This window comes from Chrysochloris asiatica, unplaced genomic scaffold (assembly GCF_000296735.1).
Source record: "Chrysochloris asiatica unplaced genomic scaffold, ChrAsi1.0 scaffold00047, whole genome shotgun sequence".
Classification (NCBI taxonomy): domain Eukaryota; kingdom Metazoa; phylum Chordata; class Mammalia; order Afrosoricida; family Chrysochloridae; genus Chrysochloris; species Chrysochloris asiatica.
Genome location: NW_006408565.1, coordinates 15758656 through 15777625, shown reverse-complemented (window position 1 = coordinate 15777625; position 18970 = coordinate 15758656). Strand labels below are relative to the sequence as shown.

The 18970-nt window shown below is 47.8% G+C and overlaps 1 protein-coding gene across 1 annotated transcript in view; it reads left to right on the top strand.

The window, feature by feature from the left end:
- Window positions 1–7762, top strand: part of EPHB2 (EPH receptor B2) — a 256633-nt gene extending 248871 nt beyond the window's left edge. Inside the window, exons 14-16 of the mRNA XM_006862330.1 lie at window positions 761–954; window positions 6895–7050; window positions 7484–7762. Of these exons, the coding sequence (XP_006862392.1) occupies window positions 761–954; window positions 6895–7050; window positions 7484–7592 (459 nt within the window). The 3' untranslated portion in view covers window positions 7593–7762. The remainder of the gene's footprint in view (window positions 1–760; window positions 955–6894; window positions 7051–7483) is intronic.
- The last annotated feature ends 11208 nt before the right edge of the window (window positions 7763–18970 follow it).

Below are 18970 nucleotides of genomic sequence, written 5' to 3'. Positions count from 1 at the left end.
AAAGGCCCACTAATCCACTTATCAGCAAATCTTCAGGGTTTGCACCTGAAGATACCGACATAAGACCATGTTTTCCCTTCTGGTGTTTACCACTAGTTGTGGGGACAAGATGAATATGCAGGGAACCAGATGTCATTATCAGGAACTTTGATGATCCAGAGATAAACTGGAGACGGCAGGTGTCAATCCCTGTAGGTGTTGAGGAAAGGGAAGTTTTCATAGGACAGATGGGAGTCAACAGTAATGAGATTTGGAGAGGTCAGGGCTCTCCAAGGGGAAAGAACCACCTATGCCAAAGTCCAGAGGTGGGATAATGAGACAGGCTGCCTTACCAAGCCTGAGGGGTTGTGTTGCGGAGCACTGGAAAGGAAACATTGCTTAGAATGGTTGGTGCTGCTCAATAGTGGGGTGTGGACAATTTTGACCAAAAACAGTGAAGAACAAGGAGGACTTGAAGAAGCTTCTTCAGCAGGAAGGGTAACCATAGTTAGGTTGGGAAAGCTGAATCTGAATCAGTAACAGTAGAAATTGGAGACAAGGGTTGTGAGGTTAAGGACAAGCTTCAAAGTCAGACTGAGATGACAGCTGTAGGTGCCCAGATGAAGCCCATTATTGGGGATGCCTCCAGGAAGTGGATGTGATTGCATAGCAACCACATAGGTCTGCCCTGCAATGCAATGGGGGCAAAACGGGCAGGCAGGAGGCCAAATGCCTTCACCCAACCCAGCCCAACCCCACTCTACACTTATGTTGTCCTCAGGTAATCAACGCCATTGAGCAGGACTACCGGCTGCCTCCTCCTATGGACTGCCCGAACGCCCTGCACCAACTCATGCTAGACTGCTGGCAGAAGGACCGCAACCACCGGCCCAAGTTCGGCCAGATAGTCAACACGCTCGACAAAATGATCCGCAACCCCAACAGCCTCAAAGCCATGGCGCCCCTCTCCTCCGGGTACGGCCCCGCCCCGGCCCCGCCCCTCTCCTCCCGGTACGCTCTGCCCTGGCCCCACCCCGCTCCGCTAAGTACGACTCAGCCTTGGTCCCACCCTGGCCCAATAAGATCCCGCCCAGGTCTCACCCCTCTCCTATAGGTGTCACGCTAGCCCCTGACCCCGCCCTCTCTCCCTGGTTCCTTCCATTCCCCCATACGGCTCTGCCTGTCTCCTCCCAGTCCGGCCCCACCCCTCCTCGGTCCCGCCCAGTTACACCTTTCTTCTCCCTTGTTGACTCTGGCCCCGCCCCACTTCTATTATGGCCTAGCGCCACTCCTCCCCTCTCCTCTAAAGAGTAACCGCCATCAGGACTCCCCCCAGTTCAGATCTGTGATCTCCACCTGATCTTGGGGTCAGGGAGGAATACGAATAGTGTTTGTCGGGCATTTATTGTGCCATAGGGTGCAGAAAGGAGTCCTGGTAACATAGTGGATTACGTTTTGGGCTGCTAACTTCAAGATCAGTAGTTCGAATCTACCAGCTGTTTCCCAGGAGTGAAAATGACGCTTTTTGCTCCGTAAAGATTTACAGCCTAGAAAACCCTACACAAGGTCGCTATGAGTCGATGGTACACAACCACCGCTACCAGGGGTGCAGAAGAGAAGGCTACACACTGAGTGGTAGAGAAAACACCTGGGAACAGGACAATGGAGTGGGGGGAGGGGCGGCAGCACAAGCTGAGTGAGGGGATTCCAGGAGGAGAGGCGGCTGCAAAGGCAAGAGGTCTCCAGCGATTATGGGGTGCAGAGAAGAAAGGGAGGATAGATACAGGTAGGTCTGAGGTCTAGGGTGCTGGTAGTGCCTAAGGCCTGTGAAAGGCTGGCCTGCCTCATAAAACCATTGTTTTTAAGTGCCGTCCGTCCGCTCTGTTCTAACTTACAAAGACCCTGTATAGGGTTCCCAAGAGTCCTGTGGCACTGTAGAAAAAGCACTGGACTGATAACCACAAGGTTGTTGGTTCAAACCCACCAGTGGCTCCTTGGAAACTCCCTATACACGGTCATAATGAGTCGGAACCAACTCCACGGTTCTTAACAACATCATAGGGTTTCCAACCAGCGGCTGGTGGGTTTGAACCACCAACCTTGGAGTTAGCAGTCCAGTGCTTATCCTACAGAGCCACACCAAGCCACCAGTGAAACTAATAAAAGCTTTTTAAAGCACTATCCCAGAGGGTGACATTTAAGAAAAGTCAGCAAACAATTTTGAATCTTGGTTAGTTAATAGATTTGTTTGTTCTTAGGTTTTATAGCGTCAACTCCGACTCATTGATCCTATGCACAGCAGAATGAAACACTGCCCTGCCTTGAGCCATCCTCAAAATTGTTATGTTTGTTTCAGTCCATCTTGTTAGGGGTCTTCTCTTTTCCACTGACCCTCTACTTTATCAAGTGTGATGTCCTTTTCCAGGGACTGATCTCTCCTGATAACATGTCCAAGGGAAGTGAGACAGTCTTGCTATTCTCACTTCCAAGGAATATTCTGGCTATACTTCTTCCAGAACAGATTTGTTTGTTCTTCTGGCTGTCTGTGGTACTTTCAGTACTTTTTCCCAACACCGTAATGCATTTATTCTTCTACCATCTTCTTTCTTCATTGTCCAGCTTTCATAAATATATGAGGTGATTGAAAACACCATGGCTTGTGGCAATAGTCCTTGCACCTTAGCCCTCAAAGAGACAGCCTTGCTCTTTAACACTTTAAAGTAGTCTTGTGCAGCAGATTTGTCCAATGCAATCCATTCTTTGATTTCTTGACTGTTGCTTCCATGAGCATTGATTGTGGATACAAGTAAAATGGAATCCTTGACAACTTCACTCTTTTCTCCATTTATCATGATGCTGTTTCTTGGTCCTATTATGAGGATTTTTGTTTCTTTACATTGAGTTGTAATCCATACTGAAGATTATCCTTTGATCCTCATCAGCAAGTGTTTCAAATCCTCTTTGCTTTCAAGCAAGCAAGGTTGTGTCATCTGTATATCTCAGGTTGTTAATTAGCCTTCCTCCAGTCTTGATGCCACATTCTGCTTCATATAATCCCGCTTCACAGATTTTTGCTCAATATACTGATTGAGTAAGTATGGTAAAAGGATGTAACCCTGAAACACACTTTTCCTGATCTTAAACCATGCAATATCCCCTTGTTCTGTTCTAACAACTGCTTCGTGGTCTCTGTACAGATCCCTCATGAGCACAATTAAGTGTTCTGAAGTTCCCATTCTTCACTATGTTATCCATGGTTGGTTAGAATCCACACAGTTGAATGTCTTTACATAATCACTAGTTAGGACACAAGAAAACATCCTTCTGTTATTCTCTACTTTCAGCCAAGATCCATCTAATGTCAGTAGTGACATCCCTCATTCCGCTTTAATTTCCAGCAGCTCCAGTGTATGTGCTGTGGCAACCATATTTTTAATTATCTTCAGCAAAATTTTATCTTCACGTGATGTTAATGATATTGTCCGATAATTTCTGCATTCTGTAGGGTTACCTTTCTTTGGAATGGGCACAAATATGGGATCTCTTCCAGTCGATTGGCTAGGAAGCTGTCTTCCAAATTTCTTGCCATAGGTGAGTGAGCACCTCCAGTACTGCATCAGTTTGTTGAATGTTTCCATTTGTATTCCATCAGTTCCTGGAGCCTTGTTTTTCACTAATGCCTTTTGTGTAGCTTGGACATCTTTCTTCAGAACTGTCAGACTTGGGTCATATTCTACCTCCATAAAATGGTTGAATGCCGACCAATTCTTTTTGATGCAGTGACTGCATATTCCTTCCATCTTCTTTTGATGCTTCTTGTGTCGTTCAATATTTTACCCAAAGAATCCTTCAATATTTCAACTTGAGACATGAATTTTTTTCCTTCCGTTCTTTTAGCTTGAGAAATGTCTTTTCTTCTCTTTGGTTTTCTAACTCCAGGCCTTTGCACTATCTATGTTCAAGAGTAAGCTTCAGAGTCTCTTCTGACATCCTCTTTGGTCTTTTCTTTCTTTTCTGTCATTTTAATAACCTCTGCTTTCTTCCTATATGATGTTCTTGATGTCATCCCACAACTCCTATGGTCTTCAGTCATTAGTTTTCATTGTGTCAAATCTGTTCTGAAGATGATCTCTAAATTCAAGTGGGACATACTCAAGGTCATATTTTTGTTCTTGTGTTGTAGTGTTGAGGGTTGGTTTGAACTGCAACGTCAGTTTGAACTGCAAGGTCAGTGGTTCAAGCTCACCAGCTACTCCTCAGAAACCCTATACGGGGTCACTATGAGTCAGAACCAACTCGACGGTATTTAACAACAATACTCAAGGTTACATTTTGGTTCTTGAGACTTGTTTTAATTTTCTTCATCTTCAGCCTGAACTTGCATGTGAGCAACTAATGGGCTGTTCTGCAGTTGCTGTCTGGCCTTGTTTTGCCTGATGAGATTGAGCTTCTCCATCATCTGTTTCCACAGATGTAATCTTTTTTTTCAGTAACTACACACATGTAGGACTAATAGTGTGGCGCTGTAGGATTAGCGCAAGACTGTAAGGTCAGTTTAAACCACAAGGTTAGTAGTTCCAAACTCACCAGTGTGGCTCCTCAGAAACCCTAAACTGGATCGCTATGAGTCAGAACCGACTAGATGATACTTAACAATAACAACAATACACGAGGATGTTGTTGTTAAGTCAAGTTGGTTCCAACTCATAGCGACCCTATTCTATATAGGGTTTCCAAGAAGCAACCAATGAATTTGAACCACGGATCTTGCAATTCAAGCCCACCTTTTGATTCCAGTGCTAATCCTACAGCACCACACCACTTATGTCATTGAAAAAAGGTATTTGCAATGAATAAGCTGTTGATCTTGCAAAATTCTATCATGGGATCTCCAGAGTCATTTCTATCACCAAGACCATTTTTTCCAGCTACCAATCTTTCCTCTTTCACATTCTAGTCTCCAGTAATTATCAATGCATCTTGATTGAATATTTGATCACATTCAGACTGAAGAAGTTGTTGAAGGTGGTGGTTGTATGCCCTAGAATCAGTTCTGACTCACAATGACCCAATATAGGGTCTCTGAGACTGTAAATTTTTATAGCTGGTAGATTGAAACTGCTGACCTTGAAGTTAGCAGCCCAACTTAATAACCAACTATGCTACCAGGGTTCCTTGAAGAAGTTGGTTGAATTCTTCAATTTCTTCATCACTGGATTTGATGATTGATGCGTAAACTTGAATAATAGTTGTATTAACTGGTCTTCCTTATAGAAGTATAGATATTATCCTATCACAGACAGCATTTATTTCAAGATAGATCTTGAAATGTTCTTTTTAATGATGAATGTGATGCCATTCTTCTTCATTTTGTCATTCCCAGATAGTAAATCATGTGATTGTCCAATTCAAAATGGCCAATACCTGTCCATTTCAGCTCACTAGTGCCTAGAATATCAATCTTTATGAATTTCATCACATTTTTAACAATTTCCAATATTCCTAGATTCATACTTCATGCATCCCATGTTCTGATTATTAATGGATGTTTGCACAACTCTCATTTTGACTTGTGCCCCATCAGCATATGAAGGTCCTAAAAAGTTTTGCTCCATCCACATCATTAAGGTCGACTCTACTTTGAGGAGGCAGCTCTTAGTCCTATTCTGAGCGCCTTCCAACCTTAGGAGCTCATCTTCCAGCACTATATCAAACTGTGTTCTGCTGTTATCCCTAAGGGTTTCAGATGTGCACAATCCAGAGACACCAGCTCAATGCTTCCCTTCCTCAAGAGCCCCAGGGAACCCACCCTGAGCACCTATCCCAGGGTCACACCCCCAGTCCCACATGCTCTTTCTCTTCCGGACCCTCCGTCCCACAGGGTTGCTGAGGATCCTGATGTCCTCAGGATGCGGGACTGGTTATTTAAGCAGAAACTGTTTGGGTCCAAATCCTTCACCTACCATCTATCATGACCAAGTGATTTTCCAGCTTGTGTCTACCTGTTGCTCCTTTCTGTGGCCCTGAACCAACCACTCCTGACCCTCCTGGTAAAGATTACCTCATGAAAGTCATTGAAATCCTTATCAGCCAGGAAGCCATTCCCATCAGAGCTGCCAACCTTATCTGGACTTTGGACAAGCGGTCCACAACATCAGCCTTCTGGCACACAATCCAGGGTGGAGAAGGGTCAGAGAAAAAACAATGAATAACAGCAGGGTTGTTGTTGTTAAGTACAGTCGAGTCAGTTCCAACCCATAGTGACCCTGTATAGGGTTTCCAAGGAGCGATTGGTGAGCTTGAACTGCCAATCTTGCAGTTCAAACCAACTTTGCAGTTTAGTGCATTAACCCACAGCGCCACACCAGGACTCCATCACAGTAGGGTTAGTCCAGTGGAAGTCCTACTTCAGAAAATAGGAATCTTGGGGAGGAAATCCCCTTGCCTCAGCCTCACCACTGTGGTCTAAGCCCTTAGCAGCCCAGCAAAGACTCCTTTAGATTTGGAAGAAATCCTTTCTCTAACTCTTGCTCACACACCCTTGCTCTCACGTTCTCACCCATATAAGACAAATAAACAAACCCAGTTCTGACTCAGGAGAATGCCATGTGTGTCATAGTAGAACTGTGCTCTGTTGGACTTTCATGGCTGTAATTTTTACAGATGTTTCTTTCAAGGTGCTGCTTGGTAGGTTGGAACCACCAGCCCTTCAGTTAGTATTTGTGCACAAACTATTTGCGTCACCTTCTCACCTATATCTATATACAGTTACACAGGTTCAGACGCACGAAGAAGCCTGCACTTTCCCTTAAGCTCACACATTTCACAGCTGTGTCCACACACATACTTACCTTCTGCCTCCCTGCAAATATGTGCCCTTACCATGTCTGTCACCCACCCCACTGCCACCCCCAGAATCAACCTGCCGCTGCTGGACCGCACCATCCCCGACTACACCAGCTTTAACACAGTGGACGAATGGCTGGAAGCCATCAAGATGGGGCAGTACAAGGAGAGCTTCGCTAACGCTGGCTTCACTTCCTTCGACATTGTGTCCCAGATGATGATGGAGTAAGTGCCCAATCACCTCCACCCACCACCACCAGTCCCTCCTCCACAGGCCCTGCCAGCTAAGAAGGGGCTCCAAAAGTTGGGGGATAGACAATATCCCAGGTGGGTTGTGGAGAGGCCAATGGGCAGGATAAACACCTTCTAAGTCCCCCCGTGGATTCACACCCAGGACTGTGTGAATCTCCCTCAGCCTTCATTTCCTTCTCTGTGAGCTGGGGTTGGTAGAAGAATAAAGGAGAAGTAAAGTTAGTGGTTGTTTGGTAAATGTGAGTTCCCTTCCCCTTCCCCTCAGGAAAAGAGAGACAGGACTCTACCTGGCTCATTCCCCCATCTCCATCACCTCCTCCCTAGGGGAGACCCAGGCAGCTCTCTGCAGGATACAAAAACCCCTCCACCCTCACCCATCCCTAACGTACTTCTTTCTCTCCCAAAGGGACATTCTCCGGGTTGGGGTCACCTTGGCTGGCCACCAGAAAAAAATCCTGAACAGTATTCAGGTGATGCGAGCACAGATGAACCAGATTCAGTCTGTGGAGGTGTGACCCTCACCTGCCTGGGCTCACCTCTTCCTCCAGGCCCCGCCCCTCCGCCCACCAGGACCCTGGGCTCTCGGTCCACCACAGGATCAGCCACTTGCTCCAGGTCAAGGGCTCCAGGAAGAACCAAGCAGCCCTCCAGCCACAGGGCGTCATCAGGAACACCTGCTTCTCAATGATGGAAACAAAAGAGGATGGGTGGGGGCAAAGAAAATCGATCCTGGGAGGGGCGGGAAGTACAAGGAATATTTTTAAAAGAGGATTGTCACAAGGAAAGCCAAGACTGTTCTTGGGGGAAAAACAAGGGCTTGGGAGATCCATGCAGTTTCTCCAGTTGAAGGCCCGAAGCAGCTTCTCTCAACTCCCTCTAGGAAGGTGACCTGGCCAGAGCCCAGAGACACTTTCAGGAAAAGGAATGGGAAGAAGAGAGAGGGGCTCCTTCTGCTCGCTGGCTTGTTCTTTCAGGTCAGGTCTCACTCAACAGCCAAGTGCCAGGCAGACGGGGCAGGCCAACCGGCAGCCACCCCGGGAACCACCCCGGGAAGATAGAATTTTTCTGACTTTGGAGAATATTTTAGAGGGTCCCATGAATGAAACCGTTTCTCCTGTGCACTCACAGGACTGAAAAGGGGCTTTTGTTCTCCGGGGCCAGGGAGAGCATGGGACACTCACCGGGCAACTTCATGTATAGTCGTGCCCGGCCCATTGACCCTGCCTGCCTGTGCACCCACCTCCACCTGGAGGACAGGTGCCGCAGTGACCAACATCAGCTACGACTGCCACTGAGAAGGATCGATCCTGTGTCTGGGTTTGTTTACAGCAATTTGGTTGAGGGTGGTTTTGGTTGGGGGGGAGGGCTTTGTTTGTTGGGTTTTGACTTTTTTTTTATGACAATGAAGTGACACTTTGACACATTTCCTACCTTTTGAGGACTTGATCCTTCTCCAGGAAGAAGGTGCTTTCTGCTTACTGACTTAGGCAATACACCAAGGGCGAGATTTTATATGCACATTTCTGGATTTTTATATGGTTTTCATTGACACCCTTTCCTGCTCCCCTATCCTCAGCATAGAGTTCCCACCTGCTGCCAGGGCTCACCAAAGCCCACTGCTATGGGCCTAGTGAGCCATTCAGAGACTGAGGGAGATTTGGGCGCAGCAAGGTGAGGTGGATCCCACCCCAGGCCCAGGCCTGTTTTGGAAAGAAGCAGATTGAGAGGGAAGTAAGCCTAGAGGTTGCAGGCAGAAATCCTTGCCTTCCCCCACCCCTCTCTCCAGTCTATCCAGAACTTCTCCCCAGGTTCCTGAGCACCCATAAGTGGTCAGAACCCGGTTTGGTCTCTGAGCACCTGAGCTGGGTACCTCAGCACCAGGACCCAGATCATTCACTGTGATACCCCCAACCCACCAGAGGGTTGCCCTTAAAGACACGGCCCCTTGGAGGTGGTAGGGCATCCTCCTTCCTCCCCAGGGGGGAAAAATTGTGTGATTTCCCTCTCACTGGACATCTGCCCCAGACTGAAGGTCTTAGTGTTGGGGAGACTGACTATCCATCAGGATTTCTGAGCACACACTCCCTCCTATGAGCACGTGCCGGCATCTGAGTGGAACAATCGATTAGTGAATCGAATGGAAATAAACACTTTAGCTATAAAATGACCCCTGTTCTCTGTCAGTTCCAGGAGAGCCACCAGCACCCTCGGAACTTGCCAAGAGACCCGCAATGCTCTTTCAAGGGACTCTTTCTCCCTCAGGATTCTAGAAGGTCTGGGGACCCCCAAAAAGTGAAGCTGAGAAAACACAACAGAGCCACCCCTGCCTTTCTAGCTCTGGCAACAGAAGAAACCCATGGGTTGTGGCTCAGATGTGGCAGTCACTACCACTGGGAGAGGGAGAGCTACCCAGGGTGCCTCGGGAGCTGCCAGGGAATCAACGGGTTCTCTGGTGCAGGTGAACTATGATCAGAACAAGTATGAGGGTGAGCATGTGAAGGTGAGGCAGGATATGGGGTCCTGGAGTACTCATGGACCCCCAGTGAGAGCCACAGGTCCCATCACCTTGCCCTGTTGTTAAGTGCCATCGAGTCAATTCTGACTCATAGCGACCCTGTGTAGGGTTTCCAAGGAGCAGCTGGTGAATTTGAACTGCCGACCTTGTGGTTCAATCCAACTTATATTCCAGTGCTTTTCCTACAACACCACACCAGAACTCTTCACCTAGCCCTGGCCAATTCTAATTTCCTTTTTGCACATGGGCTCCTACTCACACTTAATTCAGAATCCTTTGTGTAGAAGGAGAAGGTAGAGAGGCGGATGTGCTGTGAATATCAACTCTGGCTGGGGATGAAGGGCAAGGAATCGAGTAGGGCGCCGGGATGCCACAGTTCAGACCTTTGCCTTTCAGGAGAATGGCAAGTGGGAAAGATGCAGGCTACAGAGGGCCAGTTGATGGCCCCTCCAAGTACCCAGTCCAGACCAGCCTGTGGTCTGTCTGTCACTCAGCTGTTTTCTGGAGCCCGAGATACAGCGGGAAGGAAGGGATTAGTGAGAGCATGGTCCCCGGGTGGAAAAGCAGAGCAAACTGCAGGGAAGGCATTGGCAGGCTTCCCACAAACTGGCCGCAGTGCCCCAGCCAGCCATCCCTGAGTGCCCCGAAGATGCCCAGTACGGGTGGCAGCTGTTCCGGGCGAACAAGGTCACCTTCTGGAAGGAGCTGCCCTGATGCTCTTTAGATTAATTCCCGGCTCCCCAGCCTGCCCCCCCCCACTGCCCTGGGGCCCCTCAGGAGGCTGGCATCGATGCCCCCTGTCAGATGGCTTCCTGCCTTAAGCTTCTAGGTTGGTATCTGCCAGCACGTCTGCCCACCCACCTCCCAGATCCCCATGCGCCTGCTTCCCAGAGCGAAAACACTACCCAGTCCCTCTATGTCTCCACTTCAGGAGAACAGAGGGAAGTCACTGTGACCATCCCAGCAGTGCAGGGGGCCACTCTTTCTCCTTGATGTTGGGACAGGTCCCCCACCACTTTTTGTTCTTGGCGGGAGTGGCAAGCCACATTGCCAACACCTCCAACTTAATGCTGCCTGCTCTCCAGGGCCACACAGTGCTAGAACCTCCTGCCGTCTGGTTACTAATCCTTTCCTGGCCCAGCCGCCCGAAGCATCAGCCCCCACCTGCCCAACACTTTAGAGAGAGTTTCCAACTGCTCTGTGCACTGTTGGTACTTGAGGAAAGAAAACCTCCTTGTCAACATGGGCCAGGGCTTAGGGGACATGGGAGCCAGTTGCTCTGGGAGGATATGACAGGCCAACCTGCAGAAAGCCAGACTGGGTTTAACGTGCCATGCCATCCACCCTTGCCACTACTTCCTCAATTGTTGTTGTTGTGATGTGCCGTGGAGTCGGTTCCAACTCATAGCGACCCTACACAGGCTTTCCGAGGCTGTAAATCTTTACGGGAGCAGAAAGTCTCATCTTTCTCCTGCAGAACAGCTGGTAGTGTCGAACTGCTGAGCGTGAGGTTCGCAGCCCAATTTGTAAACACTACACTACCAGAGCTCCTTATACTACTTCCTCAGAGGCCTCCCAAATTGTTGGTGATCAGCAGGTCTCCTCTATCAGCTGGTAAAACACTGTAGATCAATCAAGACTGAGCCAAAGGTTCTGGAATTAGGGACTAGGGCACCATGGGCAGTGGGAGCACTTAAAGAGTCCGAGGTAGTGACTGTTTACCAACTAGAGGTACCTCTTGTTCAGATGGCACCAGCTGGACTTGCTCCATGTTTTCTATTTGGCTCCCACTCAGCTGCCTCTCAGGAAGCTCTCTGCCGCCCCCTTGTGTTGAGTTCATAGTCTTTCTCCTCCTGCGTCGGCTCCTAAAGGCCCTGCCCAGCTCTTCCTCATACCAGGCTGAAACCCATGCAGACCCAGACCTCAGGCTCCAGACCCACTGCAGTCCTGGGTTCCCGGTCACCACTGGCTCTCTCCTGGGCCCCATGTAATTCCAAGATGGTACCAAAGGCTAGGAGACTGCTGCAAGGAAACAAATATAAATGCATTAAAGAGTAAGATACAATGACATGTCGGGAAAAGTACCCTGATCAGGGGCCAACAGCCCTTTTCCTGGCACTGACTTGAGGGGGAGGTGTGGGGAAGCCCACCCCCTCACCGATCCTCAGTTCCCCATCTGAAAATGAAAGTGTCAGGCTGGGAACACCGGACTTTCTAAATATGTTGTTGTTAGGTTCCATTGAGTTAGTAGCGACTCATTGTGACCCTATGCACAGCAGAAATATAGTCATAGGAAAAAGGAACTATGTCCCCCATTTGCAGGGGAGAACCTGAGGCTCGGAGAGGAAGAGTCGCTTGCTGAAGATTACAGTCAGTTCAGGGGCAGAGCAGGGCCATGAGCCTTGGTCTATCAGCTTTCATTGCCCACCCCACTACACTCAATGAAATAGCATGGATCTCTTGCTGACTAGTAAGAGAGGAGAACGTTCAAATGGGCTTGGGTTTTCTCGGGGGGCTTAATGGAGAAGCTGCCTTGGAAATGAAAGAGGTTGAGAGCAGAATCATCCCAGGTAGGAAGCAGCCAAAGAGGCAGAGGACTAGTCCGATACAGCCAGATGTGTCCGGATGGACCAGAGGAGCCGCGGGAAATGAGGATTGATATAGAAGGGGAGGTTGAGGCAGTCTAGACATGATACACAGTCCAGCCACTCAGGTCCTTGAACAGAAGAGTGGCAGAGTGGGCATTGGTTTTAGGACGAGGAGTCAGCTAGGGCATTAGACGAGGGCAGGATGCCCACCCCCACCTCCTAAGCCCTCATTTATTCTGAGAGCATCCCGCTGCTCCATTTTCTGTCTTCACTCACTGACGCAGATAATCCAAAGAGTCATTTCAGCTGCTTGGAACAGCAGGGTTGGATTTTGTGCTGTTGAGTCCTCCTCTTAATTCAGCTGCATTTGACTGATGCCCGCCCCTCTCCTCCAGGCCTCTCTGAGAGTCAGCAGGGAGCAAGGTGGGGAGAAAGCCCTCTGCTTGTGACCAGACGCAGAGTCTATGTGGGTGGTGGGTGATGAACCTGAGAAGGCAGGTGGTACATATGGCTGAGCCACAAAGTGGAGTGCAGTGGGATGAGGAGGACCTGGGTTTGCAGGTAGGTGCGAACAACTGCTGGTCTTGTTCCCGTCACCCTGGCATGTTGGAAGGGAACAGGGTCTTGTCCTTTTCTGCAGTTATCCTGAGAGTCCAGAGAGCACATTAGGGTTCTACATTGTGCTGTGTTGATACCAAAATGCATGCACACATTAGCCGTAAAAGTGAGGATGGAGAGCTGGCCCATTCTCCTCCGGGGAACCCTAAATCCTAAATCCGAGTGTTGGTCCCTGGAAGTGACTTGTTTTACATAACTGACTGAGCCCCACTCTCCTTTCACACTGGAACACAGTGGGCTTCACATACCCCATCACAGGGGTTGCAGTAATAAGTGAACACAGCTTGGGTGGTATAAGTGATTTGTACTTCGCTACTAAGGTTGGAAGTTCAAACCCACCCAGAGGCTCAACGGAAGAAAAGTTTGGCAGGCTGCTTTCCTAAAGATTACAACTGAAAAACCCATAGAGTACAGGCATACTCTGTAACACATAGGATTGACATGAGTTAGAATCGACTCAATGGCAGCAGATTTTGTTTGGGGTTGGATTTATCATCTGCCAGGAGCCTGTGCTAAAGACCTTACAGGTTTTGTCTCCCTATTCTTCAGGTGAGGAAATAGGTTCTTGTCTGCCTTCATTTCCCTACCAAGATTTGTGCCAACACCAGCCTGTATCAGAATTCCCTGGATTACTTGCTCACCCCTGCAGATTCCCAGGCTCCACCCAGCCCCCTAAATCAATCCAGGGGTCAAACCCAAGAGCCATCATCTTTAAAAAAAAAAAAAAAAAAAAACGGCACCAGGAGAATCAGCCAGACACTGAAATGTCCTCGCTCCACTCTTTCTTCCCCCTCCCCCAAACCGTGCCCTGGTGTCTGCAGAGAGAGGGTCTGGCTTAGACAGGAATTAGAAAAAAGCAGGACATCCTCAGATAAGATGCCCAAACTCAGACATGGATTAGGAGCCATGAGGTGGGGGGCAGGGCTGACCCTCAGGAATGTATTCAGTCTGAGCTAAGCTTTCTGGAAAATGAGAAAGACCCGCGGCCCAAGTCTGTCTGAGTTTTGCTTCGCAGCATGGAGGCTGCTTCGAGAAAGCTGATATAGCAAGAGACAGCAGGAACTTAATACTTCAGGGGGGCCCAGTAGCCCACCCAAAGCCACTCCATAGAGACTGCAGACCCCTAGAATGACATCCGGGCCTGCTGACTGAACATCTGGCCAGGTGAGCCAAGCAAAGGCAGGTGTGGTTCCAGCTGGACCTGAAGCTTCCGATGTCTTCTTCCCTCAAGCCCTGCCACCCAGACTAAGACCCAGATTTCCCTGGAGGAGAGAGAGGGAGTGAGGGTCCCTGTGAGTGGAGGGCAGAGGAGTGGGAGAGGGAAGAGGCAGGTCAGGAGGCATCTTAGAAGAGGTCAGAGACAGGACCACATGCTGAAAAGTGAGAGCTAAGAGTTCTAACATTCCATGGACAAAAGATTCTAAGATTGCAAACCCCATAATTCTAAGACACTTTTAAGATTCCATCACTATGGTCCCATGCTGCTAATTCTTAGCATTTTAGCTCTCACTGTTCATCACTGGCCCCCCAAACCTGAGGGCTCTTGCAATGGAAAAGCACAAAGAAAGAGTAAAGAGAGAAATGGGGAGGGAGACAGTAAATGCTAGCAACTATGGCAAGGGTCAGAGATCCTCCTTTTGAATGTAATGCTGATAGAGCCGGCAAAACTGTCCAGACCCATCTTGGGGGCCAGGGGGCCAACTGGGGGAGCCAAGGGGCCAACTGCCCCAGGCTACAGTCAAGCAAAGTCCCACATAGGCCACAGGGCCTACTGGCTGGCTCAGTTTGGGGTGGAAAGTTCTCCCCCAGAGACGAAACTCCCCTGGCATTTGCTTTGGAGACCCCTGAGGATGGGTGCCTCTTCTCCAAGCCTCTTCCCTTGTTCAGAGCCAGAGTCTTAATGTTAGCAGGGTGACCATGGGGTCTGCTGCAAATCTCAGAGCCCCGTGCCTTCCCTATGGCACTTGGGACACAGCTTCCATGGACCCCATAGCCTCTGCCGCATTCCAAGGACCCCGTTGGCCCTTTCCAATCAAGGGTACTGCCCTGGATGCTAGGAGGTCAGCTGGCGGAGGTATCCTTGGATTGCTCAGCTCTTCTATGCACTAGGGTGCTGATGGACAGGAGACATGACCATGGCAGGTGCTCCAGAGAAGAGCAACTACCGGGTGGTCATACCCAATCCAAAATCATCATCATCGCTGCTATGTCTTGAGTGCCAACAATGTGCCAGGCATCATGCTGAACTTCGTATACGCAGTGTCTCACTGACTCCTCACACAGCTCTATGAGGCAGGTACAATGTTTATTCCCATTCCATAGGCGAGAAAACTGAGACCCAGGTCACACAGTCTCTGCCCTCTTACTCACTACATTTGTTATGCTGCTACCAGTGTCCCCACCCAGCCTCACCCCCCACAACTGTCACATCCTTTACCAGTCCAATCCCGGACCCCAGGAGGGGCACTCAGCTCAGGGCACTCTGGGATTGGATGCTCTCCAATGACCTCTTTGACCTTGGTCTCCTCTGAGCTGCCCTCAGAGCCATGCCTGGGGCAAGGAGGGTGAGAACTTAGACTCCCCCTTCTGAGGTGTTCACTCCCATCTGTCTGGGCCTTGCAGGCCAGAGCTCCTACTTGGGGGAACTGATGGGGACTGGTGGGGTTTCATAGAACCCTATTTCCTCTGGTTAGAGTCAGGAGATTTATTGACAATGCTGGGGACTTAGAGAGTAATGTCTCTGGATTCAGACCCCAACTGCTGTGGCCAAGGAAATCTCACCAGCTATGTCTATGGGCAGCCCTAACCCTGTCACTCCAATGCCTTTGTAGGAATATTTTTTAGCAAAACCTTTTTTTTTTTTTTTTCAAAATAAATGTGAATTGTAAAAATTACCACTTGGACTCACAGTTTTATTTTATTTTTCCCTGACGCAGTCCCCCAGGGAACAAATGGGAACTCCTGGACGTTTTGGATTCCGGGTTCTGAAGTAGGACTAGATGTTTTCCAGAACAAAGGCTGGGGTTGGGGTTGGCGATTTGGCCAGCACTGAGGTAGAGTGTTGAACTCATTCATGTTTAAGAGTGTGGGTTCTACTGTCAAGAGGTCCTAGGGGTTGAATCCCAACTCTGTCACTTTTTAACTGGTTGTCTCTGGAGAAGTCATATAACCTTTCTGAGTCTCATTTTTGTAAAATGAAAGCAATAATACCAATTCCTAGAGTTTGGGGTGAAGATTAAACGAGGTGAAGCATCTGAAGGGCTTGGTATAATCTATTGTTGCTGTTGTTAGTTTTTACTGTTCTACTGGGCATAAGAGTCCTGGTGTGGCGCTGTGGGCAAATGCGTCAGACTGCAAAGTCATTTGAACTGCAAGGTCAGTGGTTCAAGCTCACCAGCTGCTCCTAGGAAACCCTATACAGGGTCGCTATAGGACAGAATCGACTCAACAGCATTTAACAATAACAACTGGGAAGAAAGCCCATGTCTGCCGTTCACTACTGTGTCCTCCACAACCGGGATGATGACTGACCCACGTGACTCACAAACAAAAAAAATGTCAAATAAATGTCATCTGATGTTCTGCTAAAATAAAAAGATCAAAATTAAGACAAACTCCATTTGGTAAATGCTCTACTGACACTGTAGGATTCGCACTGGACTTCTGACCACAAAGTCGACGGTTCAACCCACAGCCACTCCTCAGAAACCCTATATAGCGTCACTATGAGTCAGAAGCGACTCTACGGCACTTAACGACAAATGATACCACAGAAGAAAGGTGTGGTGATCGACTTCCATTAAAAATACAGCCAACAATATGATAGAATGAATGTAAAACCAATGTTCTCCCATGTAAACTATCACATAATTCACAATAAAACATTAACAAATAATAATACAGCCAACAAAATGGGTTGGTATTTGATTATAATCATCCTCTCAACCAGTTGCTGTGAAGTCGATTCTGACTCATGGAGACCCCAATATATTAAAACACACACAGAGACATCAAGTCTTTTCCTCCTTTTCTAGGAACCACTTGAAACTAGCGGGCTCCGTGTTAAAAAAAAAAAAATTTTTTTAAAACACTGAGTTAAGAAAGAGCCAAAATCTGTATTTCCCTTGTTCCTAATTGCAAACTACTGATGAAAGCATAAACGACAATGTGACAACATTTCAGATAATTTAGAATTACCAAATTGAGCAAGTGTATCCCAGTGAGACTTCTTTACTTTCTTTAAAGCAGAAATGACTGCACTTATTTTTCCTAGAAAATTCTTCAGCTGACATGAATGAGCCTGTGAATAGAGTTAGCATTGCTCAGGAAAATGCTGCCGTTCCTGAACAGCTTACTGCTCAATGGAGTCACTCCTGTCACTTAATGAGTTTAATGAGTTTTCAGAACATAATTTTTGATGAGTAGTTGTATAAAATAACTCACAATAAAATTATAATACCCTGTTCTCCCATGTAAACTATCACTTAATTCACAATAAAAACTTAAAAGAAAGTATGATACCCATCCCCCTCCAAAAAGAAAAATCTACAAAGCAGTTCTGCTCTGGAACATTTGGGGGTCACTATGGGTTGGGTCTGGGGCTTGGGGTGGGGAACCATTGGCAGTTCTGAGGAAAGTTCTGAAGAATGACTAGGAGTTTTCCAGAAAGTCAGGGAGGGATAAGGTAGTCTACGTAGTTGTTGTTAAGTGCTGTCGAGTCGGTTCCCACCCATAGCAACACTGTATAGGATTTCCAAGTAATAGCTGGTTCAAATAGACTTTATAGTCCAGCGCCACACCAGGACGCCAGTCTAGATAGTGGTGGTGACGTGCCGTAGACTTGGTTCCAACTCATAGCAACCCTGTACAGGTTTTCCAGGGCTGTAAATCTTTACAGGAGCAGAACATCTCATCTTTCTCACATGAGACAGCTGGTAGTTTTGAACTGCTGACCTTAAGGTTAGCAGCCCAATTCTTAACCACTACAATCAGAGCTCCTTAATCTAAATAGTTGTTGTTGTTATGTGCCATGGAGTCAGTTCCGATTTATAGCGACCCTGCATAGGGTTTCCGAGGCTGTAAATCTTTACCGGAGCAGAAAGCCTCATCTTACTCCTGCGGAACAGCTGGTAGTTTCGAACTGCTGATCTTGCGGCTTGCAGCCTGATTCGTAACCACTACGCTACCAGAGCTCCTTAATCTAGATTGTTGTTATTATGTGCCATCGAGTCGTTTCCCACCCATAGCGACCCTGTATAGGGTTTCCGAGGGTGTAAATCTTTACTGGAGTAGAAAGCCTCATCTTTCTCCCGCGGTGCAGCTGGTAGTTTCGAACCGCTGGAGTAGTAAATACAAAGCCAAGAAGTCAAACATTGATGTCATATATTTTGTGAAGTAAGGCGTCCTGGTGTGGCACTGTTGATAATACACTGAACCGCAAGGTCAGTTTGAACCAAAGGTTGGCCGTTCCACTTCACCAGCCAGTGCTCAGAAACCCTATACATGGTCACTGTGAGTTGGAACCAACTTGAAGGCATTTAATGACAACAATGTAAAGTAAACAAGACCATAGAAGAATTGATTCATTTGAGTTATGGTGTTGGAGGAGAATATTAGAAGTATCATGGACTGCCAAAAAAATTAACCAATCTGTGTTAAAAGAAGTACAGCTAGAATGTTCCTTAGAAGGCAGGATGGCCAGACTTCATTTCTCATACTTCGGACATATTGTCCCTGGAGAAGGACATCACGCTTGGTAAAGTAGAGGGTCAGTGAAAAGTGAAAGAGCCTCCAACAAGATTGATTGGCACAATGGCAGCAGCCAAGCAGTCAAGCATAGCAAACACTTATGAGGCTGCACAGGACAGAGCAGTGTCTTGTTCTATATTCCTAAGGTCGCTATGAGTCAGTACCTACTCAACGGCCCCTAACAACAACTATAAGTAATGGAGTCCTGATGTGGTGCTGTAAGATAGGCACTGGACCACAAGACAGTTTGAATTGTAAGGTCAGTGGTTCAAGCTCACCAGCCACTCCTCAGAAATGCTTTTACAGGGTCGCTATAAGTCCAAACTGACTCTACAGCACTTAACAACAACAACAACAACAAACATGTAAGTAATGCTGATGCAAACAGAACTGTGGTATTAAATGACAGTTCTTTTAGATCCAG